A 26,877-nucleotide genomic window follows, 5' to 3' on the forward strand; every position below is an offset into this window, starting at 1 on the left:
TTAATTAATCCCAAACGCTCAGAAATTGGCAAAGAATCAAATATGTAAACAACTGAGAAATAATACTAATTAATTTTCGAAGATATAATTCGAAGAATAATTGCGAAAATTTTAAATGTGAATATTTCTTGGATTCAAGAAATTCAAATTCTCAAAAAATAGAGAAAATTTTAAGAATCATTTAAGAACTCGCTGAAAAGTAAAGATTATAATTACGAGATTTCCAAGAATTTTAATTTAATTAAATTTGAAGGTATGCGAAAATTTAAACTCTCAAAAATTGGCAAAGTATATATATATATATATATATATATATATATATATATATATCTATATATATTTTATACCTTCTTACATTTATTACTAAAATATTAATTACATCATTTCAGTATTTACATCAATTTGTACAAGTGACCGCTTTGGTCATACGTATATATAATGACACGTTCAACTTAAACACGTATGTTTAGTGTGTTTATGTGTATTCGTTTATGTGAATAAAATTGCAGCTGTATGATTCGTTTCTTTCCACTTTGTTGTCAAGTTTGCACTGTTATGGCTGTTATAACTTGAGTGGAATGTGAATTCTTAAAATGCAATGTATAAATAAATATAATGCGCACTCTTGCGAATCGTATGATGTTCAACTTCATTGACATTAATGATTGCATACAAATTTGCAGGGTTGGAAAGTAATGCGTTACTTGTAACGTCGTTACCGTTAAAATTATTTTTTTCCAATAATGATTATGTTAATTTTCCTTATTTGTAACGTTAATAACGCAATTATTTCTTTTTTATAACGTAGCGAATGTAATCGTTACTTTTATCGTTACTTTATACACAATACATGTGTATATGAAACATGCATAAGAGAGTTTCAAAAGAAAATGTTATATTTTGTTATGTTTGATCACGTTGCAATTAATCACAACCATCATAGCCAGTAGATCTCGTGTTGACTTAGTAAATTAGTGATCAAGATGATTGGATGCCACTCTAAAAAAAAAGAATATCAAAATTCATTGAAAAAATAACAGAAATTGTAACAAATCATCACTTTTTGAGTAACGATAATGATGACAAGTTACTTTTCAAAAAAACAACGAAAAAGTAATGATAACGAATTATTCTTCAGAAAAAATGAACAATAACGGTTTTGTAAAATAACTTTCCCACCCTGCGTATAATTAAAAATTTATCACGAGAATAAAGATTGTATAACTATGTAAATGCGGATGTATGAAAGTCACAAAGATACACTTCAACATTTCGATGTGAACAAATGGAAACATTGACTAGTACACTATATAATATAAAATAATTGTTATTAGATGTGTACGATGCAGAGAAATTAAATAAAGACCAATATTTGTACAGAAATTTTACAATTTGGTATTATTATACCTTCCTTATTGCACAGTGTACTTGAATATGTTCTTTAAAGGTAGAATTTAATTAAAACATAAATACTGTTTCATAGAAATTCAAGATTTTATAAAAATATATCATTCGTTTTCAATATTTCATGTTAGAGCGAAGAAAACAATGGAAAATTCAAGTTTACAAATTTTACAAACGGCAAATTTTTGATTGTTTTTTTCATTACGATTTAATTTATGAGAATTCTTCATAGTTTTAACAATATTTGTCTGTATCTCATTGATCGTAGGATTATTTATTACTCATATATTTCTTAATCAATATTTCTTATCAATATTATCGATAATTAGGAAATGAGTTTATTTTTTAGCTAAACTAGAATACTGATTTGAAATGAAACAGATATATGTTTAAATTTATCGAAAATAAGAAAAAAGTTCCACTGCAATTCAATGCAGCCCTAGAATAAATTAGAAGTGCTATTCAATCTGAATAATATAGCAAAATTATTCCCAACATATGTCTGTCCTTATCTATTTAAAATCTGTTTGCGCTTGCACTAGACTAGATAATAATGGCATACAGTTGCCTAACTTTACACGCGATACACACCTTTATAATAATAAAGAATTTTCAAAACTGTAGACAATCGACGCATGCGCATCGCAATAAAATAAATAGACGAGGACAGAAATATGTTAAAAGAGCGTCCATTAGCTATATTATGCTACTTTAAGTATACATATATTCCAAGAGTGCAGCAATAAAAAGCAAATCTAATATATCGTCGATATCGCATTATCGAGTAACACGCATAGATTGCCAAATGTAGCAGATAGAATTTATTTCATACGATCCTTTTTCATGAATAACACAATTGATAAATCTCATTAATGCAATGCAAAGTACCGTTACAGGATTGTCAAAGAAGATTGTTGAGGATTTTTGAAGTATTGTTTAAACAACGATATTTGAAATGCACAAGCATTTGTAACTCTCTCTTCCTTTACAAGTCTTGTTTGGATCTTGTTATGTATTTTACTATCAGTCGATACTATAATTCCGTAGTGATTTCGTCCTGCGGCCGAAAACCGAGAATTGTGAAATCGTCGATGAGATAATCATGAGCTGGCGACCAGTCCGACAGAATAGTGTAATTGGCCGCCTCTACGGGGCTACTCTGAAACTTCCATTGAGGATTCAAGTCGCGGTCTAGACCATCGTTGACTGCGCACTCGTCGTGTAACGCACGGATGTTGTTGGTTTCCAAGGGCAGCGTGCCATTGTAACTGCGATTAAACGCAGAGATGGTCTGCAATTCTTGACAGTCACTCGTCGCCCTCGATCCTGTTCGCTTCAGATTATTTCCGTAGACGAGAGGCGTCGTTTGACCGATTGTGGAGCCGTTCGGGCTGAACTTTTCACTGCTGTAAATACCGAAAGCACTGTTTTGACCCAAACTCGAACCGAGGGGACTGCTGTCCTTTGTGTAGCCGAGGCTCGAACTCGCTGGACTGATGCTTGATTTATCACTCGCTTGGAACGTCGCGAGAGGCACGTTCGCTTGGAATGTGGTGAGATTAGTGGGAGTGCTTCTCGGTTCGTATACGGGTTGATGAAGTGGTGGCTGCGACGTCGTGACCGGTTGCGCCGATAATGAGGTCATTTGGACGGGGTTGCTCGTCGGCTGTTGCAGGAATGTCACGAGCTGAGCCACCTTTAAATTATAAAAAAGTAATGAATGCTATACAATTCGGCAATGTTGTTTCATACATGTTTTATAAAAAAAAAACAGCCTGCCATTGAAAGAGAGAAGGGAGCTTTTACGCGGGGAATTCTCGTATAATGCTATGCTTTTTGCAGCTGGGTATGTGACTCACCAAAGTGCTTTAGGGACTAGCGTGAAAAAGAATTGAAAGTGTGAGATGATATTGATAGCGCTCATTTGTCGTTTTCACTTCAAGTAGAAATATTTGTCAACAACAACAATCTTACTTCTGGAGAACTGTGTCTTTTATATCTTCTCAACAGCCGCTCTGCCCATGAGAATAATCGTTGCCAATCGTCGGGCGGAAGTGGTATCTCATCGTCTCTCCTATTCACGAGAACCAGTATCCTCGCCAGGTCACGTAGCACTGGTCTGTATCAATATCAATAAAGATTAATAAGAGCTCATTAAATTTTCAATAGATTTTTTATTAAAAAAGGAGACATTCAAAAGAGATTTATTACAGAACCATATTAGCATAATTTCTATTAGAAGTGTCCAATCTTCTAGTACATTTTTCTACAATATTTTATTTAATATTTGACAAATTATATAATTTTGTTATAACGACTCTCAACGAATTAACATTAGAAAAGTATGCGATGACCTAATTTTTCTACTGTATTTGGCCTAATTTTTCTACCTGTACGCTTGGATTCCGACGGCACCATCTCCGTTATTTCCCGAGTAGTACAACTCTCTGACCTGTCTTCTAGTATCGTTGAGCATAGCGAGGAAAGTATTGGCCTCTCCACGGAGCGTCGCTAGGTGTTTCAGAAATTCTCTCCTCTCTGCGCTGAAATGCACAAGAACGCTCAATGAATCACTGCGGGTAATTAAGTGATAGAGTAAAAAAGAAATTGAAAAAAATACCTGTCCTCAAACTGCTGGGCCAGTTTCACCGCCTTCTTCTTACGTCGATGTACGACTATCGCGCCGCAGAGGATGATGAAGATACAGATAGTTGTACCGGAGACCACCCCTACCAAAATCGCGACCTGGCTACCGGTGAGGCCAAACATGTAGCCGGTCTCTCGACAGACACGACCCATGTATTCGTCCCGGGTGGACCAGTCGGCGACGAAGCCCGATGGGCAGGTGTGCACACAAGTACCCTGATGTAACAACACAGCGCATCTGGCACACGTCCCGTCTCTGCATCTCCTGCATCCTGTCTCGGATTCGATACATTCTATGGCTGCTGCAATTGATAAATTTGATTTATTTCATTATTATCCAAATCGAGCACATCATTCAAGTTTTTGAAAAACGTATGTCAAAATACAAAATTATTCTTTAATAATAAGCTTAGATATTAAACAAAAATCGATCTCTTACATGAAAAATATCGTGTAAAGCTGCGCAATATTTTTTAAAGCTTAGAGCCTGCGTTTCGAGTTTGAAATTACTCGCTTTAAACTTTTTGAAATTTTTGTTGATGTTATAACGATCGCCAAACTTAGATAAGAACCTTACACTCGATATAAACTTCGGAATCTTACTCTCCGAAAGCTGTCGTGCAGCGGCAGAAAGTTTGCGTTGAATTACAGCGCTGGTTATAACGGGGTTGACAGTACCTTTTAGCTTTTCCCTTACTTGTTGTCTATTCATATTATACGGTCTTAATAAATCGCTTATTACAGAAAAACTTTCAAATTTGTATAACATAATTGTGAAAAATATTTGATAGATTCTTAATAGCTTATATAAATCACCAACTTAAACTTTATATTAATTACAAATACATAATTATTATCAACACAATAAATTCCTTTTAAGGGCTAAAAGTCCTATAATAACATATTTAATTTTGATTTCAATAAAATTCCTTCAATACATATCATAATAATGATATAGTATACTAAGATATATTAAAATATAATACCTTTTATGCAATTTTGATGAAGGAGACACTTTTTGCAGTGCCCAAAAAAAAAACAATTTCATTTTTATGCTAAAAAAGTAACTTTTTGTTAAACAGTGTTGTCATTTCCTGCAAGTCTTCGAGTATCTTGGACGTTATAATTTTTTTCAGTTAATCGTCAAATTTAGAAAGCATAGTATCATAATTCAAGCAATTACAGAAGTCATAAATAATGTATGTAATACGTTTGTAAACGTCAAAATCTTTCAGTCGGAAACTAATAGAATTTTGTACGAGTATTTAGGTAATGCAGCACGTTATGTATGTCAGGCATTTGGGCCATTGCTTGAGGCTATGGATCACCACAGTAAGAATGTGAGAGAGATTCACATTACTTTCCTCATATTCTAGCGGCATTTCATCATGCATGTTTGTTATATTATGTACATCTTCGTTCTTTCTTACATCTTTGTTCTATCTTTTTCTCATTAGAATTCTCTTGTGCTTGACAGAAATAATATCCAGCAAATATCGTTTTATTATTTTCTAAATCATTTATGACTACGTTTTTTATATTATGTATATCTTCATTCTTTCTTACATCTTTGTTCTATCTTTTTCTCATTAGGATTCTCTTATTTTTGACAGAAATGATATCCAGCAAATATCGTTTTCCAGGCATTATTATTTTCTGAATCATTTATGACTACGTTTTTTATATTATGTATATCTTCATTCTTTCTTACATCTTTGTTCTGTCTTTTTCTCATTAGAATTCTGTTATTTTTGACAGAAATGATATCCAGCAAATATCGTTTTCCAGGCATTATTATTTTCTAAATACCATTTATGACTACTCTTGAAGAGAGACGCATCTCGCAGTAGCTTCATTATTTTAATACATTTTTTAACATCTTCGCAGCGCGAGCGTATTGCGCGAGATGTTCATTTGTAATCTCGTTAACATCTTCTCCTGATTATATATACGTATCTAATATGAATTAACCTGACACCCAACTTTAATGAGGGTAAAAATATACACCATTATATACATAGTGCATTTATACTTCGTTTATATCTGTTTGTACCGAATTCTTTGAGGAACCGAACAATTCTCTTTCGAATGCCATAGGTCACCTTTTGATATCTTTTAAAGTGGCCGACTTATCTTCATGTCGGATTTTCAAAAATTTGAAAAATGCTATTTACATTCGAATGGCATAAACTTTGCGATACAAAGAAAAATGAATACAAATGGATAAAAACGACTCACATTCGAATGGCATAAACAAAATTAAAAAAATCTTATCGTTGCGCATTTTTTTTTTTACTTACGTTTCTCTCTTTGAGATATAAATGAAATAATAAGCCATAGAGACAAAGTACAAACGCATATTCATTTTTATTCTTGTTAAAATTGTATGCCAGGTTCACATCAGCTGCATCTGTCGTTCCCTTTCTCTTCCTAGTTACGTCTCTTCTTTCATGCTCTGTGACCAGATATACATCACGCGGGGTCACTCAAGACAGCCGGATGGACAGTGAGCGAGAAAATTGAAAGACCTCGTGTGCACAAGGGGGAAACAACTATAGTGAGACGGTTCATTAGTACGTGTATAAGGAATGCGGTTGCTGGTTTCTTGATTATGTGGGTCTATAAACGCGCATGCGCGTTCCGCGCACTTCAAAACAGCACGACGGACGCCGCGACGCGACGCGCGACGCGCGACGGTGTCGGTCAAACACATTCTCCAAGTTGAGAACACTAGGTCGGAACTCCTTCTCTATAGTAGCGTGGCTCTATGAAAAAAAAAATCGCGAAATCACTTATTTATTTTACCGTCAACATCCTACGACTTCGTCGACGATTCGACGGAGAATGCTTCTGGGCATCGCCATCGGGACGCGCGATTCCCTCCGAGTTTCAACTTTCTACACGTTTTTCTCCCGCGTGACAGATGGCCAAGCTCTCGGAAAATGTGTCGGACAATTTGTCAAGGAGAATGCCGCATTCAGAAGAACATCTTATAATCGTATGACAAGAAGAAATTATGTTATATTATTGGATGACTATTATTCGCATTAATGATCGATTTTTATCTCGTATCGATTATTATCTCGATAGAAAGTACTGTTGATCATTTAATATACATATTATTTAATAGAAAGTCATGCGTGACACGTGGTTTTGAAAGTTCGCCGGGAAATAGTTCAAGGCGAAAAAGAAAATGGATATTTACGTTATTTAAACGAATTAATATATATAATACATAGAAGGATTAATAAATAATGTAGAATTATATTTCGATAACAAGAGAGAAAATTTTACATCGCGAAGAAATTTATATTCTTAGAGATTATTTTTCATTCCAGATTTAAAATTAGTTGCGCTACGTTTTCGTATAATTTTTAAAAATTACGTTACTCGAACGCGTCAATATATGATATGGAGAACTTAATGTAAAATATTTTGATAACAAAAAAATATGAAATTTATATCACGAAGAAATTTGTATTTTTAGAAATTATTTCAATTCCATTTTAAATTAATTGCACTACATTCTCCTGTAATTTTTCAAATTTATTTAAACGAGTCAATAAACAAGGAAGAATTAATAATAAATGTAAAATTACAATGTTTTCGATAACGAGAATACGAAATTTATGTCGAAGAAATTTGTATTCGATAATTATTGCGAAAAGGTTAAACTTTACCAATGTCTTCGATTTTTACATATAATTAAAATCGATATAACCCTGAGTCATGCACACTTTGAATCTCATTGCAGACTCTTCTAGTTTCTGAAATATACAATATATATATATATTAGGTGTTGGAATTAATTCGTAGCGTTTTTTAATGAAAGAATGTTATTTATTTCACATGAGCATTAAAAAATACATTAATGAAAGTACTTCCCATCACTTGTAAAACGCTACGAATTAATTCCAACACCTAATATATATATTATATATTAGGTGTTGGAATTAATTCGTAGCGTTTTTTAATGAAAGAATGTTATTTATTTCACATGAGCATTAAAAAATACATTAATGAAAGTACTTCCCATCACTTGTAAAACGCTACGAATTAATTCCAACACTTAATATATATATATATATATATATATATATATATATATATATGGTATATATATATGATTGTTCATCTATATTTTAATAAAACGAAATAACATCTTTTTTCTAAGGTTACACGACTTTCCAAAGCGAAGTCCACCCCATCTCTCCTCCTGTCAAGGGGCGCAAACTTTCCACACGAAGCGAGGACTACCCCTCATCTCCTGTCTAGAGGTGGACCTCGCATGGAAAATCATGTGCCCCTAAACAAAAGAGGGAGATGGGGACTTCGCTTTGTGCGACAGTCCTAGGCAGAACAAGTGATTTTAATGTATATATATATATCGCAGAAATAAGATGTTATTTCGTTTTATCAATTATATGCAAAAATGAAAGTCAACGGTTTAATCTTTTTGCAATAATTACTTTGTATTTTTATAGATTATTTTAACTCTAGAATTTTAAAATTAATTGTGTCAAATTCTCGTTTGATTTTTCAAATAGATTTCCATCAATAAACAACTTTTCATAATCTTCTGCACGTCGAAACGCTGTTAGTAGATTTTATACAAGTTGAGTTTTAATTAGATAAATTAAAGGTCGAGGAGAGAAGTTACTTCGAGCAGCCCACGCGATCGAATCGGCGCAATTTTCTATTTTACTGCGGACGAGTTTTTTTCGTCGTTTTTTATCCAGAAAAACTGTAAAAAGAAAAACGAGAAGAAAAAAAAAGAGGTCGGGTCTCTAAATTTGTAATATTAAGAATTTTATTAAGCACGAAACTTTTGTTAATTTCACAGATGTAGTGAAGAATCATTTATAAAAGAACCCAGACAAACAAGTAAAACAGCAACTACGTACTCGTTTTCATTATTAATTAGTATAGTTAATTATACTGTCTATTGTGTACTGCTGATGTTTCTGTACTTAAAAACTCATATATCTAGAATCTTTTCCTTATGTTATATGGAAGCATGTGACTGTATATTGAATTATATGATCTGCTAGCATAATTCAACTTATTTTCTATGCAGCTAAGATATTTTCTCAAAACATAAAATCAGTCTTTTATAAGTACCTCCTATAAAATAAAACAGTACAATTTCAAACATTTCTGAACAAAATAAAATTTGAATCAAATTTTCGAAGTTCAAATTTGATTCTTTTCTATTTGGTGTCTTCAATATTCCCCACTCCCTACACGATATGATATTAAACTTGAACCTAGAAAATTGGATTATTCTATTTCGTTCGAAATTGTACTACCTTATTCTACAATGAAATTTAACATCCTTTATACATGCAAATAATAACGAGTAAGATTAATGTTATACATAAAGGAAAGCCTCCTATTATGAGATAAGCGTCTAATCATATGAGATATCAGCGTTTCTAATAAACTATAATAAATGCTATATATTTGTTGACTCCACTATGAATTTATTGCTTTTAAATTTAAAACGTAAACGCCTTTTTTACATTTCGTTTTGTTCCAATTTCCGCCTCCTATAAACTTTATAGCTTCTATTATCTCTCCCCTTACTATTCGACTTACGCTCCGACTTTTATTTTCACCAAATGATACATATCATTAGAGTTAATAAAAATAATAACACTTGATGAGTTCTACCTTTTAATTTGGTACAAAAAGACAGTATTACACTTGGGTTTTATAATTTGGAACAATAGTTTTTTTTTTCGAGAAGCACGTACTCTTAACGCCATTTTTTTATCTTTTTTTAAAGAAATAAATTTTCTTTCTTTATAAGTTCACAGACGTCCCGAGTGAATACCAAGACATAGACTTTTTTTGAGACGTGTACACGAAGCTCGTGTATCAATCGCCCGTATACTCTCTGATATACGCACAAGAGTACAGTTACTCGCGTCCACAACGCGACGCACGCAAAGTGTGAGGTATTCGAACATTCGACCCGCAATGGACAAGAGAAGCTGGATTGAGTATCGCACAAGTTGGTGCGAACTTCATTGAATAATTTCCAACTTCATTTTTTTACAATTTTGAGATTCGCGAGACGAAGCGAAAAAGTGCGTTCAAGTATCGAATCTCTGGATTCTCATTATACATGACAGAGGTTCCGATCTTCTGTAAATCAAAGAAACGAAAGCAAAGCCGTTGTTTAAATGTTCCAAAACTCTGATCTAAGTTCAAATCTCCTGTGTATACATTGCTTTGATTTGCATGAAATACGATCTTTCTAAGATCGTGTAAGATACACTGCAGTTGAGTTCGTGTTAAATTTAGCACATTTGACGTGTCCCAAACGGTCCATTCAAATCTTTGTGTTAATTTAACATAAGATGAATACGTTAGAAACTATCACTTTTAAAGTTACATTATAATTTTTAGTGTTATTAACGTAATGTTACGGAATTAAATATTAAATTTCGTTTTTCTTTTTGTAAATGGAATTGCGTTCCATATTGAATACTTCCCATATTGAATACATTCTTATAAAAAATAATCACACATAATCAAATATGCAGTCACCGGATAAAGCAGTTCATATATTGCACTTTCTATTTATGAATTCATTACATAATAAAGCACAATATTATCCAATAAGTGTGAGAGTAATTCAAGTGACACATGTACCAAGATATCTATTTTGCCATTACGCAATCGCCGATGAGATTGGACATATGGTTAATAATTGCTGAAAATTGCTACTATTTATCGAAAGACATCTTTTTCCTCATCATGTACTCAAAGATCAAAGAGAATGATGTAATATTGAAGCTGTACCATCGCATGTGTCGGCAGATATCGAATATCAGAAGCTTTCAGTAATCTCCGATAAAAAGTTTCATTAGAGGTAAAATGCATTCGAAGCGTTCAACAGTGAACACGGACTGCAGCATACATAAAAAAAAAGACTTAAAAAATCCGATTCTCATGTAGGTAGAGAAATAAAAAAGAACAGATATACATTAGAGAATATATCTCTGCAGTGCAACATAAATTTCCCGTTTCGTCACGGTCGGAAAGTTACGTATTTCAAACGTAAATATTAACATGTATATAAACAAGTTATATTTTTTTAAGGATTTAGGATTTTTTAAATTTTTACTTCGGATTTGCAATTAGCAACCCCAAAAAGTTCCGTATACTAAGATTCACAAAATTTTATGTAAAAATTATATATGAAATATTTCCATATATATAATAAATAATTATATATGATTATAAAAAATACATAATTACATATACTACTGTAAAAACTATAAACAATCTAAAGAAAAGTTTCGTTAAAGTATTATTGATTAGCATCGAACCATAAAAATGTGCAATTTCGATGAAAATAAGAGATATTATAACACTTTTCTTTCTCCTAAAAAATATTAATAAAAGGATACTTCTTTTTTTTTTACAGTTACTATTTATTCATTAAGAAACATTTGTTGCAAAACGAAGCTTTCGAGCAGAAAAATTGCATTTTTATAAAGTTTCCCGAACTTTGAAGAATTTTGAGCTTCATATTCAAGTTTAGCACGTCCAAATTTAATATAAAAATTAAAGAATTAATTATTTCATATGTTTCAATCATAAGTAAATTTTGGCCCTAAACTACCACTATTCTTTGGAGCCAATCTTTAATATTTCCAGTTTTCCTAGGCGAGACCAGCGAAGACAGTCTCTCTAACGAGACGAAGAGGTAAAAATATTCACAAACACGCGCTGACTTAGACAAGAAGTGACGAAGTGCGCGAAAATTCAGACAAATGTCCTCGCCTAAAAATTTCTTCATGGACAGACACGGATAAGACATTGGCAACACAGCACAGAATGCAACTGTCCCACGTTTATTATGTTTTCAAGAAACATGGAGAGCAGTACAAAAGTAAGATTTATGTTTAGTCGAATACAGTGAATTAGTGAGTGACAAAAAAAGAATTATAGACTTCTAGAAGTCAATGCATGTAAACGACAATGATCGATTACTTCCGTATGCAATTCCCGCGACAAAAATCCTTGACGAACACGCGTTTTGATGATTGCGTTCGGACAAATTCCGGCGATATATTTCGCGGATCGTTGGGAACTATTTACGTTCCAGTGGTCGGTCGAGACCGATATCACGGTAGTTCGTACCTGCATCAGACCGAGGCACTTCCATCTATCAGAAAGTGCCATTTACTAGTCAGGTGAAACTTCTCTCTCTTTCTCCCTCGATCGACGTCACCGAAGATCGGTGCACTGTTGCTATCGTTGATCATTGGTGCAGCGTTCATAATATGAACTAGCAGTGATTTACGTCAGAGTCTCTCAACCCACATCGTCGTAGCTCCACTCGTTGATTAGGGCTTTCAAGCAATTTCCCTGAAGCACTTACTCCGACGCAGAATATTAAATTACACGCACGTAAAAAAATACATTTAAAAATGAAATGTGCTCGATGGCGAAGAAAGAGACTTTGAGAGAATAAAAGAAAGCCATGGCGTCACTCAATTTTTTTTACGTGAGAAAAAAAAAATTTTTGTAATTAATTGAAAAATATGTAAAAAGCGACGCCAGGCAAAATGAAATACTTGGCTAATTGCATTTATTTCGTATCCATTTTTTATTAAAAGGAATCTAATACTCGATACTTTTTTTATACACTTGGCATATATTTTTTCCCATTTAAAAAAGTTTTTTTTAAATATATTATACCCGAAGATTTGAATTAAGCTATTTCTTTGAAGATAATGTCAAAAGGAAAGTTAAAAAAAAATTTTCTTTTAAGGAAAGTCTTTCTTCTTTGAAGAATCTTTATATATATCTTCTAAAATTACGCACAAGTGACAGAGACGGATAACTGTACTGTTACGATTCAATTTGGAAATAAGTATAGATTACGTGACGTTATTCTTTCTGGACGTTCGTAAATATTAACTAAAAGTACACAGTGCGATATATAAATGAAACTTGAAACTATAGGTAGAAAGACCCACTTTATCTATAAACCTACATTATTAATAAAACAGTTTCTGCATGATCCTCGCGTCGCGCGTTTTAGACGCGTTATCAACGTTATTGTGGTTCTATCTTTATCATACATTGTACGTCAAATCAAGGATAAAATGATATAACAGCTAACTGATAAGCGCGCTTGCCAAACGCAGCCTTTTAGCCTTCTAACATTTTTTTACCGCCCAAGTATAATAAAAAGGATAATTTACAATACCGTGCACTTTAGGAATGCTAATATAAAATTATTCCTAGCGTAACCATTTTTTGCCAATACTTTTCAAATACAACATTAAACTTTCCCCAATAAAAGCTTTATACTTCTACGAATAGAAGATCAGATGCGCTATAAATAATACGTATGTGTTGTTACTTTCTAAAAAGTAACAGCTCACTTTCATCGTGGAGTTTTATAATACAAACTGCTATACAATTTCCATAAAACATGATAAACATTTTTTTAGTAAAACGTCTTAACAAACATTTTATAAATCCTTTAAAGGTGTTTTTATAAGTTTTCTACGTTAGAAATTATTTTTAAAAACTCATCAGATATTGTTTATATATACAATTTCCATATTTTAATGCTAAGGCTTTCCGCCCGTGTATCTAATAGGCGACATGTGAATGTAAACGTACATTTCCGTTTGATGTACAGATCTACTCACCTACAGATACATTCACTTCCTGCTCAATATTCGACACACTTTTGAATGCGTGCGGCGATCGATTGAGCACCACTGTTAGGCCACCAGGGAGACCAATAAGTCGTGGCAACGACTCTATCGCAAAAGTAAAACGCGAAACGCGGGAAACATTAACACGTCAGGTAAATGCGGATATTATTTTGTACATGGTAATTTCGCAATAATGAGATAAAAGCAAGGACGCACTACGTGCAATAGTATCGAAGCAGACAAAAGTCTGAGTGTTCAAAAACGTTCTCCAAAAACGTTTTCTCAAAGATATCTAAATGTGTATGTAATATACCAAATAATAATTAGATAATAAGAAAAATAAATTTAAGAACAAATGAACTTAATTTGAAGTCAAGGTTAATTTGAAGTCCATTAAATAATACACATACACACATACGCGATATCATTATGATTTTTAAAATGAGACTATTTGTAAAATGAGATCTCTTTTCATCAACAGACTTACAATTAAATGAAGACTGCGATTCACAATGTCTTTTTGGCACTTGGTCCCGTTTAAAATTCGTCAAGGCGTCCAATTAGCGCGAGGCGACTCGCTCGTAAAATTAACAAGCCACAATTGGCGGACCGAACGGATGGTCAGCAGATGCTCGGGCTTCCCGCATATGCATGTGTGCAATATGAACACGCAAACTGTCATTTTCCCATGTTTAGATAATACGACGTCGTAATTATCGTGCTACAACTTCTCGTAGCTCGTTTCTAAATACAACTAACTAGCTACATACGATTGTGAGGATTACCTGATAACTGAGCACTCTATTATTTACCTAATTAAAATCCGTTTCATGCGTATCATTAATATACGATAGATATATTTTACTTAAACATTTTAAGATAAATACATTCCGCTTTAATGTAATATTGTATATTTATCCAAAGTGTACATTAATGTTTTAATTATTGTAGCATTATTTTATCAGTACATAAATTTTCTGAAATATCAATAAAGCATGAAGTATTTTTCGCATTAGAGGCGAATCAAGCATTTATTAGCTCGAATCGAATCTTTTGATAAAATGTTCGAAATGAATTAAATCAGAACTTTTTTTATTCAAATCCGAATCAAATGTTCCCGAATTTACGTTCAAAATTAATTTAAAAGTAATAAAGTATTTTCAGTAACGTTTTATACCTTTTCCAGATAATAATTTATGAGGGCTCATATTGCCCTCACGCGTGATTATCACGTCGTGCGTGCAAGGATGTCATTACGTCACCCTTACAACGTGATGAAGGCACGTACGTGTGAGCGTAAAAAATGTCACTATACAATCACGTGTGATGGTGCATATTACATACGTAATGATATTAAATGTAAATGATTGTACTGTTAACAAATTTGTTTATAACAATTGAGGTTTTTGTTTATTTGACATAATATAACAATTAAATTTATTCTTATATACTTATAAAGTCACCTCAAAGATGTAATAAAAAAGTTATAGAATAATGAAATAACTAATAGTATCTGTTAATAATAATTTAGTTAAACAACGACGACGATTATAATCACAACAAATCAATTTGTTGTCGCATATTTATAAATCCTTTGTTAAAGGTACTGGTAGTTAAATTAACAAAATATTTTTTCTCAGTAAAGATATCCATCGTAATCTCATCTCAAAGATCTTTCTTTTAAATACTCATAAATGTTTGAATAATTTATATACGGTTTTTAGTGAATTTTTACTTGTTAGAATTCCGGTATGTTACTTTGATCTGATTTAGTATTTCGTAAGAAGACTTTTTTTTTCTTTTTTATCGATTAGATTTTTTTTCCAAGAAATATGAAACACATTTGACTGTTCAATCGTATGCGAATAATGTTGAGTTCTACATCAAGACTCACTCGAGCTATTATTATAAAGAATATACGGGCATTTTCGATAATTAATTTTATACAGCGACCTTTGTGATAAGTAAATGTCTGAAAAGGATTCAATCCGGTAGCCGAAACTTGTAATATTTGTTTTATACTTAGAATTTAAACTGTTTTCTTTATTTTTATTTTTCTTTATTTATAATTTATTCTATTTAATTGTGTTACAATTTAAAATGCGTTTAACTCTTACTTTGTCCTTTATTTATTGTTATACATTTTAGAATATTTCTATATAGAACAAAATTTTTTTTAAACATCTCCAGTGATATTTTAATCAAGAAATTTTGGCAATTTGCTTACCCTTCCTCGTTATATTTTATACTTCCGCTACAGTGTGTAAAGACTCGGTGCTAAAAGAGCTAACGCGATCCATGCGAGGTGCCTATCGTCCGAGTCCTCTCTATGGCGCTCCTACAAACGAATAACTGTACTTTGCGATTTACTCCTCCGCGAGATGCGAACGAACGGGGATTGAATCAGACTGAACGCGGAACCTGTCGATGTACAACGAGACAGTGGAAGACAAACACGGCGATGAAGAAAGAACGACCTATATCTCAGATTTTGCCATCATTCACCAGAAAAGGTTGAAAATCGGCCATTACGTAACCTGGTTAACGTTTGTGTCTCCATCGCGAAGGGATTCGCCAATACAAAGTGTACAGTTATAACTCATCGCCAGATGTTGCGAAGTATATCTGAATATGAGCTTGTTTATAACCTAGTAAACAAATACAGATACTTATTTATCTATACTTGCATCTAACAATAAGAAAAAATAATCAAGCGATGCGGTAGCGTCGCGACGCCATGTGCATAAAAATATAAAACGGGTCGCTTGACCGCTTGACGTGTGTCAATGTCAATGGCTACGTTCAGCAGAAAAAGCAGCTAACTTTGCTTTGCTTGCAATTGTAAAATTCTTTAATTTGATTAATCTTGCCCTTAGTTCCTCATTGGATCTAAATGTATAAACCAATCGTATTCAAGATTATTTTTACGTATTCTATATATTCTTCCGGAAACTACCAGTAAATTATTGAAAATCAATATTTCACATTGTAAGGGGCTCCGCACAATAAAAAGGAACAGGGAATAGAAAATAAGAATTTCAACCTATCAGAAACTATGTATTCCACAATACATGATTATCGATTGAAATTCTTATTTTATGTTCTTTATTCCTAGCCTCTAACACTTTCAACAAAAATTTCGTTTTAATGTTAAATACCATTTATGTATCGAACGCGTTGCTACATGCGCGAAAATAAGATATTGACCAATACGCGGATTGGTTGATATTCGAAAGGGAAACAGAAAGGGAAACCCTCATAAGCTGGAGAGGAACCTCACGCAACGAATGTGGCACGCACCCGTGCATTTCGTATGCTTCATCGATCGTATCATGGAAATGCATAATTATTGTCGGATCAGCAACTCCTGGACGCATGTAACTATAACCTGTAAAAGGCTCCGTTCGATTTAAGGGGCTCCGCACAATAAAAAGAGCAGAGAATAGAGAATAAGAATTTCAACCTATCAGAAACTGTGTATTCCACAATACATTATTTCTGATAGCTTGAAATTCTTATACTCTGTTCTCTGTTCCCAGTTCCTTTTATTGTGCGAAGCCCCTAACCTTCCATCAGTAAGATTTTCAATCTTCGTTTACAACTTGGATCGTCAAAATACATAGTACAGATTTTGACATTGTTCCGGACTGTATAAAAATCTGAAAAAAATCCCTATATTCTTGAGAAAGCTTTAACAATTAGTTTTTACTATTATAAAAATCGGATTGTGTTTTACGTATTTTTTACAAATTTCAATTTACCTACCAGAATTCATAATAAAAAATCGATTATGCTTTTAAAGTTTAATATTAATATGGAGAGTTAAATCTAATGGTCAAGACAAATATCAAAATCAAAATTAATTCATTCTTTTTCGTTCACACTTCACGACTACCGCAAGAAATCAAGTAGCTCTCGCGAAAGAGCAAGAACATCGAGAGAATGTAAGTTGATGCCTTTTTTTAATTGTATATCTTATGTTAAAATAATAAATTTTGACGATATACGTAAAAATTAAAGATAACAAAATGTTATTTAATTCAACGAATTGGTTCAAGTACCTACTTTAAATTTTGTCCCTTAATATTTAACAGCGCTTAAGAAGCACAACGCAAGGTCCGTTTGTTCGCGAATTTCGAAGTCGCAAATGAAGTCACGATGATAAGTGGATAATGACGAGAACCGCAAGACCTCGACAGCAATAATAGTAATATAGTAGTGATGTGTCACGGAAGAGACGTAATTAAGAAACTATGCGGTCACGATGTAACGTACATTATCTATTTATATATACGTCTTTAAAATCTTTCGGCTACAAATCGAGTGCTGAAGTGAAAATAACATGAGAGATACGATGTAATCCGCCTTAAGACGTGTTCCTTAATTACGTAATTCTTTCGGCGGAAACAGTGAAATCGCGAAACGTTCCTTTCATTATTTCACGGTTCGAGTAACTTTTCGTATACGATAACGTTTCTGTCTTTTGATTCTACAAATTTTATGCGTATATCCCGAAACAAGTCCCGAGACACAAAGATAAATTTCTAACAAGCATAATAAATAAACAACGCGACATAGTAACTGTAAATTAATAATATCTTTCACAAATTTGATCGTAGAGAAGTCCAAGATTTAGACAGTAAAAGATTTTTGTATGAAAGGCGAATTTCAGATATATTACATGTTTACATGCAAAATAATAGTTTAAATCTGCAATCAGTTATTGAATTTTTACATCATTAAATTGTAATTGCAAGTTGCTTTGAAAACGACAATCTATGAGTTTAAGTTTATTTTATAAAATAAAATTTTATAGAGTATAGTTATCCGTATATTTTATGCGGCATAAAATAAATAAAAATTTACAAATCATTTATGGCATCACATAAATATATTATAATGATTGCAAAAGTACATTATATAATGTATTGCATTTAAGTATATATGATGTTTCGTATAGCGATATCATAATAACATTATAAATCTGAAAATAACTTTTCATACATATGTTGTTGCAACATTATGATATTTACAAAGATATTTAACACTAAAACACTTAATCATTGCGTGATCTAAATTTTATAATTACCTTAATGTAAATGTTTTTGCTTTTATAATGTCATAAGTAATCATAAAATTGTTCTAAATATTCAGTAAATTAATTTGTGGATATCGTGATCTTTATACAAGTCTATCTGGGATATTTCTGTTCTTGATTAAAACGTAATTCTATCGATGCACTTCTAGGAAATTCAGATATGTTTCTTTCTTCTTTGATGACAAGGATAATATCCGTTAGAGAAGAGATGGATGTCACGGCGACACGATATATGTATATGTTGACTTCACTGATTTAATTTTTATCACGCGGCGCAGAAGAGAGAATTTAAAACGTCAGCAACGGTGTAACAGAAGCTCCACATACTGCACAGAGAAACAGATGGATTGCGCTAGATTCATAGAAGAAAACGGTACTTTAGAAAATCAAAGAGGAGCTTTCTCTCTCTCTCTCTCTCTCTCTTTCTGAAGAAAAGAGAGAAACGAGAACAGACTATCGTATACTGATACTCCACCTCTAATCCACGGAACAGTCACTCGGACCGGTACATACCGGTCAAAAAAGTCTGGAATCCTTTACTACGGCTCGAGAGATCGAGTAAAGTTCAAGATAAGAAAATCCCACGAGCGTATGCTCCGTTAACCTTTCCAACTGCAGCTGACATTCGTACAGAGAACTTTTTCTTCACCTCGAGATTCGTAAATCAACAGTATCGATGATAAAAAGTAATTATACAACAAGTCCGACTGCAAACAATAATATACTAATTAAAAAAGTTTTTCTCTTGAAAAATGACTTGTTCAAATCAGCGTACATCATATAATTTCTACAATTTTTATTCTATTCATTTGAAACTTGAAAAAAGATCCCAAAAATAATCTTTTTGTAAAAGGTACAATGTGATATAAAGCCTTAAAATACTAAATGTATGTATATTTGCCAGTTAGAATATTAATTCTAATTTGATGTATTCATTAACGATATTCATTGTAGATAATATATTTAAGATATAGATAAATTTTTTGCGTATAATACCGGTTGATGTAAGTAACACATAAAAGATTATTTTGGCTGGTGTACCTTTAGTGTATTTTGAAAATAACATAAAACACAATATTAATACTAACATATTCTATTTAAGCCAGATTAATCTTGGCGTCTGATGACTCACAGCGCAATCTCTCCCGGAAATATTGTGTCATTGATAAATATAAGCAAAGAAAAACCTGAAAATGATCATTCCAGTCTTTTACATCCATCAAAGTTGTTTATTCGTCCTTGTCTAATCCATGTAACAGGATGGAAAAGAACCACGAAAATGTGGACATTATCCTACGAAGTTTGATACACAAAAAAAGGTGGAATTCAGGTTTCTCTCTGATATAAGATTTTGATAAGTTGCATTTACTGTTATGTTTCGGTGCGATAACTTTTCATAAATTTATAAATTACGTATATAATCTTCACTGTGTTCTAATGACAAAGCCATATTTTTGCAATAGCGTGTCTACCTATAATAAAAAAAAATTCAACACGAACAATATTACGTGATCCATTCCCAGAGTTAAGTAATATCCGAATCGAGAGGAAGAAAGATCATTCGAAAGAGGCAATAGGGAGGCGGACTGTCAGAAATCACACGAGATAATCGAAGCATAAAATATGCGGAATTCCTCTCTTTCTTCCAAGAATGAGCGAACGTTTCGTATACTTACTTACTCCCATCGGCAAGTGCTCGCAAAAATGTTAACAAATCGCGGGCTGCGGGAACATAACTTGCTCCACTTGAATACGAAACAATAACCGGTAGAGCACGGTGGTCGTACGTCGACGATCAGTGTTAATTATGAAAATTCCGGACCAATCTTCTCATCTGCGATAATGGCTAACCGGTGTGGCCATCGTCGATTCGCATTGAGCTCACAGGATGCTACCGTTCAACATCGCTGGAACCGCTGTCAGTGACATGTATCGCACGCGGATCCCGGTGCCCCAGTCGACACGGTACAGGAGAGGAAAGGGGGGAGAGAGAGAGAGAGAGGAGAGGAGAGAGCAATTGGAGGAAATAAGCACAGAGCAAATGTAATATGCAGAAAAGCGTATCCGCGAATTACGCGCGCGCTCGCGAAGAGGAAGGAAGAGGTCGAGAATTGCGAAATTACATTCGCGTCAGTAGAAACGGTATCGTAACAATGAACCGGAAACCTAGAGAGGAGGATATTCCACGGTAAACTGTCGCACGATTAAAGCCGGTTTCAAACGATCTACTATTCACCGTCATTGATACAAAACATTCTATCTCGTCGCTTTAAATGTTTGCGGATATAATTTCAACCGAGTCTTACTTATTATTATTTTGAGGATGTTCTGATTACACAGTCCCAGACAAGTATATCTCTTCCGAAAAAATACAATACTTGTAACGGTAGTAAAGCTTTAGAAAAAAAAAACTCTGCTACAAGTTTCCCTTCGAAATGGTCAAAATGGTCAGAGTCATCTGAATGTACTAAATAATATCGAGTTACTCTCCCTTCAGCTTCATTTTTCAGTTCTGTTTTCCATTTGGTGACACAAATTAACACAAGCATCAGCCTATCTTTCTTGGTATTCAGTGAGTAACAGAGAAGATAGAACGATATCTTGTGTCGACTTGTTTCATCAAATAGGAAGCACCGAATGATTTGATATTTCCTTTTCTAGGATAGCACTGTCTACGCCATTGAGCGACACGAGTACGAGTAAGAGAGGCAAGCAGCGAGTACGGAGAGAGGATTTCTGGTGCAATGCACCTGTGAACTCGCGAGAGAGCATTGTGCAACAATTAGCGGTTGAGACGGCTATGCCGACCACCGGCCTGTGCGACGCCGATCTACTGCGCTTCGTGCTCGCCTTCAGGGAAGAACGTCGTTACACTGAGAACCAACGCGCCACCGCGTTGCACAAAAGCAGAAATAAACAAACCAGTCGTTCTAAAAATGTCCCCGCAGATATTTACTCTCTCAAGAGAACGCGAGAATGTTGCTAAAATCGTCCATAAATTCGCCCACCTCGCTTTAACTCCTTTTATCGAAAATGTTATTAACATTTAAAAGACTTATATGAAGCGACTGTTAGACCGATATGAATATATACATATATATATATATATATATATATATATATATATATATATATGTGTGTGTATATAAATCAAATTTTAAATAAGAACAACTCTATATTCGGTCGAAGCGAATCTTAATGCTTAAATACACATTTCATGTGTGAATTTTGATTCTATTCTGGTTGTACTCATGAATGCGTTTTAATTAATAAGTCTGGAGATGTAATTATATACTTCTATTGCGCACGCGTTTTGTATATGCCATGAAATTGATAAGGATTCAACATTGTGCACTCAGGCTTCTCGACATTGTTATATACGGAGGCGAGGTCTCTTAATTTAGGCACGTATAATTAAACTGTAAAGCAATTTAAATGCTTAAAAGAGGAAAAAGCTGTAACATTAAATATTATTACTTACTGTAAGAAATTTAGAGGAAACAGGCACAACAGAAAATCTATATCAGAGTCAAGGCTGTGGCAAAGACTGATGTTTATATGGAAGAAATCAGGCCTCGATTCGAATCCCGAACTCTGATATTTCTCCCGTGTCATTGCTTATTTCTTATGTTAAATGTCAAGAGCGAAAAAGTGCAAAAGGAATTTCGACAACAATTACGGAAATTAAATAATCTCTTAACATGGGAAAATTAAAAGTTACTTTACTTGGATAGTTTCTATACCGTTCTTAGCAACAAAAATTGTGAGTTTAATGTCTGAAATAATTTAATTTGATTAACTTTTTTGACTGTGCAATTGTTAACGTTCTTGAAGTTAGAACTTCTTTTTTCATTTCTCTTTGGATCAATGGATTTAATCTACTTATTGACATATTTTAAAGACCTTTTTATGTTGAAAATGGCTAAGAAAAATTCTACACATACATATATATATATATATATATATATATATATATATACATCTCAAATTTTTAAAAACACTTAATCTCATTAATTTGATGAGCTTATTATATAATATATTAGAATTTTTCTTAGCCATTTTCAACATAAAAAAGGTCTTTCAAATATGTCAATAAGTAGATTAAATCCATTATACATATATATATATCGTAAACTTAAAATTATAGTATCAAAATTCGCTGATAAAGTATACTTAGTAATTTAGTCTACTTGCAACTTTAATGAATCCTTTAGATATCACGCTCCAGACGTCTTGCTCCGAAATAGCGTATCTTGCCATCGTATATCGTAGAAATTTTCAAGAAAACATACTCATCAAAATTTGAAAAAGGCCTAGCATACTATAAACGCACATACCGAATATAGAAAAAGTCGTTAATAGTGTTTAATGAATGTAAGTAATTAACTGATCCTTCGTTTTTATGCCTACATTGATTCTCGGTAGGTAAACAAAATACATGTTTCGGCGTATTTAAATAGGACAAGGTAGAAACGAACATTTTACACGGCACAGTTGAAAAGTCGGTTATAAGTTATAACATTTGAAATAGGCAGTTTTCAAATCGCGCGCACTGAAGATCGACGACATTCTTCTTTACACGCACATTATTGTTATACATCGACGCGCGTGTATATAAATATATAAACGCGTTTTTCGCCGAGTATGCGCATACATCTGTACGTAATCGCTTTGTAATCGTTTACAAATAATGAAAACGTAATATCTGCATGATGTATGTAAGACACGATTTGTTATTGATGGTGTAATCAAGAGGTGCAAATATATGTATATTTTACGTGAGAAAGTAAGTCGAAAATATAGGACAAAATTCTATTATTATATTATGCTTTCTTTCCAAGAAGATCGTATTAAAAGAATTAATGACTTTTTTTTATGAGTTTATGTTAGCACACATACATGGAGTTTATTTTAAAAAATACTCCCTTTATTACATATTACACCACTCCATTCATTCCTCCGCTTCCTTGTTTTCTTTTCGTGCTGCGACCGCCAAATTTTTACCGGCAAGTTATTAGTAACTCATAAACTCTTCTATTTCACAATTTAGATTGTGATGTTCCTATTATCGATTGTAATTCTATATATATTTATACATGATCTATTAGATCCAGCAAACAAGAATGGATTAAAATGGATTAAAATTTTTTTAATGCGTACTTTAAATCCATGAAAATGGATTGAATGGATTGAAATGGATTGGATTCGAACTGACACTACTTTAATATTTAAAAAAAAAAACATTCATATTTAAGGATTACAAATTTTATTCCTAAGACATTTATAATAATACCTGAAATTAACTACTTCAAATTGATATTAACAAATGCATCATAGTGGAATTCGAACTTGGGATGAACTTCTCTGGATTGTGAATCTTCTATGTTACCCGTTACATCACTTCTTCAATTGGTAAATGTGTTACTCATTCTTTACTTTAATTACAACCAGCTAAACTAGTAACAAAATTATGTAGATGTAATAAAAATATCATCATTTAACAGACTTAATAATAAATAATATAAACAATTTACGTTACTATGAGACAACATTGGGTAAATGTCGGATAATCAAATCTCGCTTGGCCGTGATTAGTCTAATATTCGGCTGTGTACGACTTGGTTTGCGAGTGTTCACATCGATTATTCATTTTTACTTCGAATCAAAGAAAAATAAAAGAACAAAGCTCAATTATTTTTACATTACAACTTTTTTGAACTTAATTGGATTAAAACGAAAAATTTCCTACTTATAATTTCGAATAATTTAAGTAGCATTTATGATCCATTTTTAAATTAAAAATTTTTTTTTATTCAATTAGATTGAAAAACTGCATTTCATATTGAGAATATTGAAATGAGCAGTATTCACGTTGCACAGAAATTGCTGATACTATTTTTGAATTTAACTGAATTAAAAAAAAATGTACTTCCTGTTCACAATTCTGAATAGTATTCACGATGTGCACAGAAAATGCTAATATTATTTTCAGATTGAAAGGCATAGAGATATGCTCTATGCAATTCCTATAAATGAATAAAAATGCATTCAGAATTGAAAAGGCATAGACATTTGCTTTATGCAATTCCTATAAATGAATAAAAATGCATTCAGAATTGAAAAGGATTCATTTTAACATTCATGAATCCTTTCTATTTCTGAAAATCTGAATCCATTTTAATCTATTTCAATCCATTCTCGTTTGCTGGGGAGGGGGAGGGGGATAATTAACAAACAAAACGTCGAAGTGTGTGTGTGTGTGCGCGTGTGTGTGTGCGTGTGCGTGTGTACACACAGCGGTGCAGCCCCACGTGTGCCCGCGACGCGGTATTTTGTCGCACAAGACATGAAGACGCGGAGCCTCCTCTTACAATCGAACTCTTACCCGATGCGTTGTCCTGAGCCAAGGTATAATCCGCGTGACAGGCGAGGAGGAACGCGGCACCGAACTTCACTAGCAGCGTCGCCAAATTACCCATTTCTCCAAGTCAACATAATTCCCCGTTGCGGCGGCGAGAGATCACGGGGCGATACCGCGCGAGCACGTAATCCCGTCACGTTACATTCGCGACGGCGCAAAAGAACATTACCACACCGCGCGATGTACGATGGCATACTGCGGCGCTTGTAAACGTTCCGCGCACATCAGCCTTTCGTCGCTCGCGGCGTCCTCTCGCAGCCAATACTCCAGCGTCTCCGGCGTCTCGGGCGTTCCGTCACGGCAAGCGAACATTGGGTGCGTTCGCTTTGGACGCTCATGTTCACACGCTACAGTGAGCATTCACGCCATTCACGCTTATAAGCACTTTTTTTTTAACCGTTTGTTTTAATTTCTCACGCACTGTTAAGCCCGATTTACATGGCACGCAGAACGCGGGCCGCAGGTGTATGCTTGTTGTGACCTGGGGATCGATTCTTTATCTTGAAACGAAGTGAAAATTATAAAAGTGAATAAATTTACTAGAATACTGATTATTTCATTGATCAACACCTAGTAAATTTACTCACTTTTGTAATTTTCATCTTGATTGAAGATACAGAATCGGCCCCCTGTGACCCACGTTCTTCGTGCTATGTAAATCGAGCTTTCAGAGTTTACGCGATGCGAGTAAAGGCGCGTTCACACCTTATCGGAAAAGCAGAAAGCGAAAAAACATCAGCCAATCAGAACTCTAGCTAGTAGTAATCTATAATTTCGGTCTTTTGTATTACTTATTTACCCGCGCGAGTTCTGATTGGCCATTGCTTTTCTGCTTTTCCATCAAGATATGAACGCGCCCTAAGATCCGGTTGTATCAACGTTACTTTGACTTTAAGCAAGACTTAAAACTCTCTTTGTTTCGTTTCAAAGCGAAAGGAAAACAGAGAATAAATAAGCGATAGAGCTAGAAATAATACGATTTCAGCCTATCAGAAATCGGATACAAGGAATATATAGTTTCTGATAAGTTGAAATCGCGTTAGTTTTATCGCTATCGTTATTCCCTCGCATTATTGTGATTTATATGTATTCGATCGGAATACTCCAATTGCAGGAATGACTATTTTAAAACATTGATATTTCGCATATGAAGACGAGTTTTAAAGTGCAATTGAAAAGGTTTGTGTATAAAGTCCGATGTCCACGATGTCAAGAAATCGGTCCGAGAACTCGGGCAGAGAAACAAATTAACAAATCACATTTGAACAATTTGATCACATGACCATTGCGATTGGTTAATTTTTTCTTCATTCGAACCGATTTTCAGCATCGTGAACACAAGGCTTAAGGCCTTGCGAACAATAGCACGAATAAGGAATTATGAACAAAGAGTAAACAATTTTAAACAATTTTAACCTATCAGAAATTGGATACATCAGAATACACGATTTCTGATAAGTTTAAATCATTTGTTCTTTATTCCTAATTCCTTATTCCTTCTATTGTGCGCCTAAGTCATTTAGTTATATATTTCTTCAGTTAACTTAAAACATATAGCGATCAATCAAAAATTGTCTAATCTTTATTTCTGCTCTATAAATTGACTTTAATCTTGG

The 26,877-nt window shown here is 33.5% G+C and overlaps 1 protein-coding gene and 2 long non-coding RNA genes across 4 annotated transcripts; 1 reads left to right on the top strand and 2 right to left on the bottom strand.

Annotated features, from left to right (window-relative positions):
- Nucleotides 1-727: 727 nt before the first annotated feature.
- Nucleotides 728-25,630, bottom strand: T48 (FU domain-containing protein T48). Of its 2 annotated transcripts, none has more exons than XM_011060159.2 (5): nucleotides 25,226-25,630; nucleotides 4,025-4,349; nucleotides 3,795-3,947; nucleotides 3,379-3,523; nucleotides 728-3,100 (listed from the first exon to the last, which is right to left on the bottom strand). In XM_011060159.2, the coding sequence occupies exons 1-5, from the start codon at nucleotides 25,317-25,319 to the stop codon at nucleotides 2,438-2,440; spliced, it is 1,380 nt and encodes a 459-aa protein (XP_011058461.1). In that variant the 5' UTR covers nucleotides 25,320-25,630; the 3' UTR covers nucleotides 728-2,437. The 2 variants fall into 2 exon arrangements, with proteins under 2 accessions (XP_011058461.1, XP_011058453.1); XM_011060151.2 differs by having other exon boundaries at nucleotides 4,025-4,352; nucleotides 25,226-25,629.
- On the top strand, nucleotides 8,375-21,777 carry LOC147908197 (uncharacterized). Its single transcript, XR_015546354.1, has 2 exons — nucleotides 8,375-17,686; nucleotides 17,837-21,777. It is a non-coding gene; the product is annotated as an uncharacterized LOC147908197 (long non-coding RNA).
- Nucleotides 11,472-21,633, bottom strand: LOC147908198 (uncharacterized). The gene is made up of 2 exons (XR_015546353.1): nucleotides 19,354-21,633; nucleotides 11,472-19,166 (listed from the first exon to the last, which is right to left on the bottom strand). It is a non-coding gene; the product is annotated as an uncharacterized LOC147908198 (long non-coding RNA).
- Nucleotides 25,631-26,877: the final 1,247 nt, after the last annotated feature.

The sequence above is a fragment of the Acromyrmex echinatior genome, chromosome 10 (assembly GCF_024713525.1).
Source record: "Acromyrmex echinatior isolate Ae372 chromosome 10, ASM2471352v2, whole genome shotgun sequence".
In the NCBI taxonomy this organism is placed as follows: Eukaryota; Metazoa; Arthropoda; class Insecta; order Hymenoptera; family Formicidae; genus Acromyrmex; species Acromyrmex echinatior.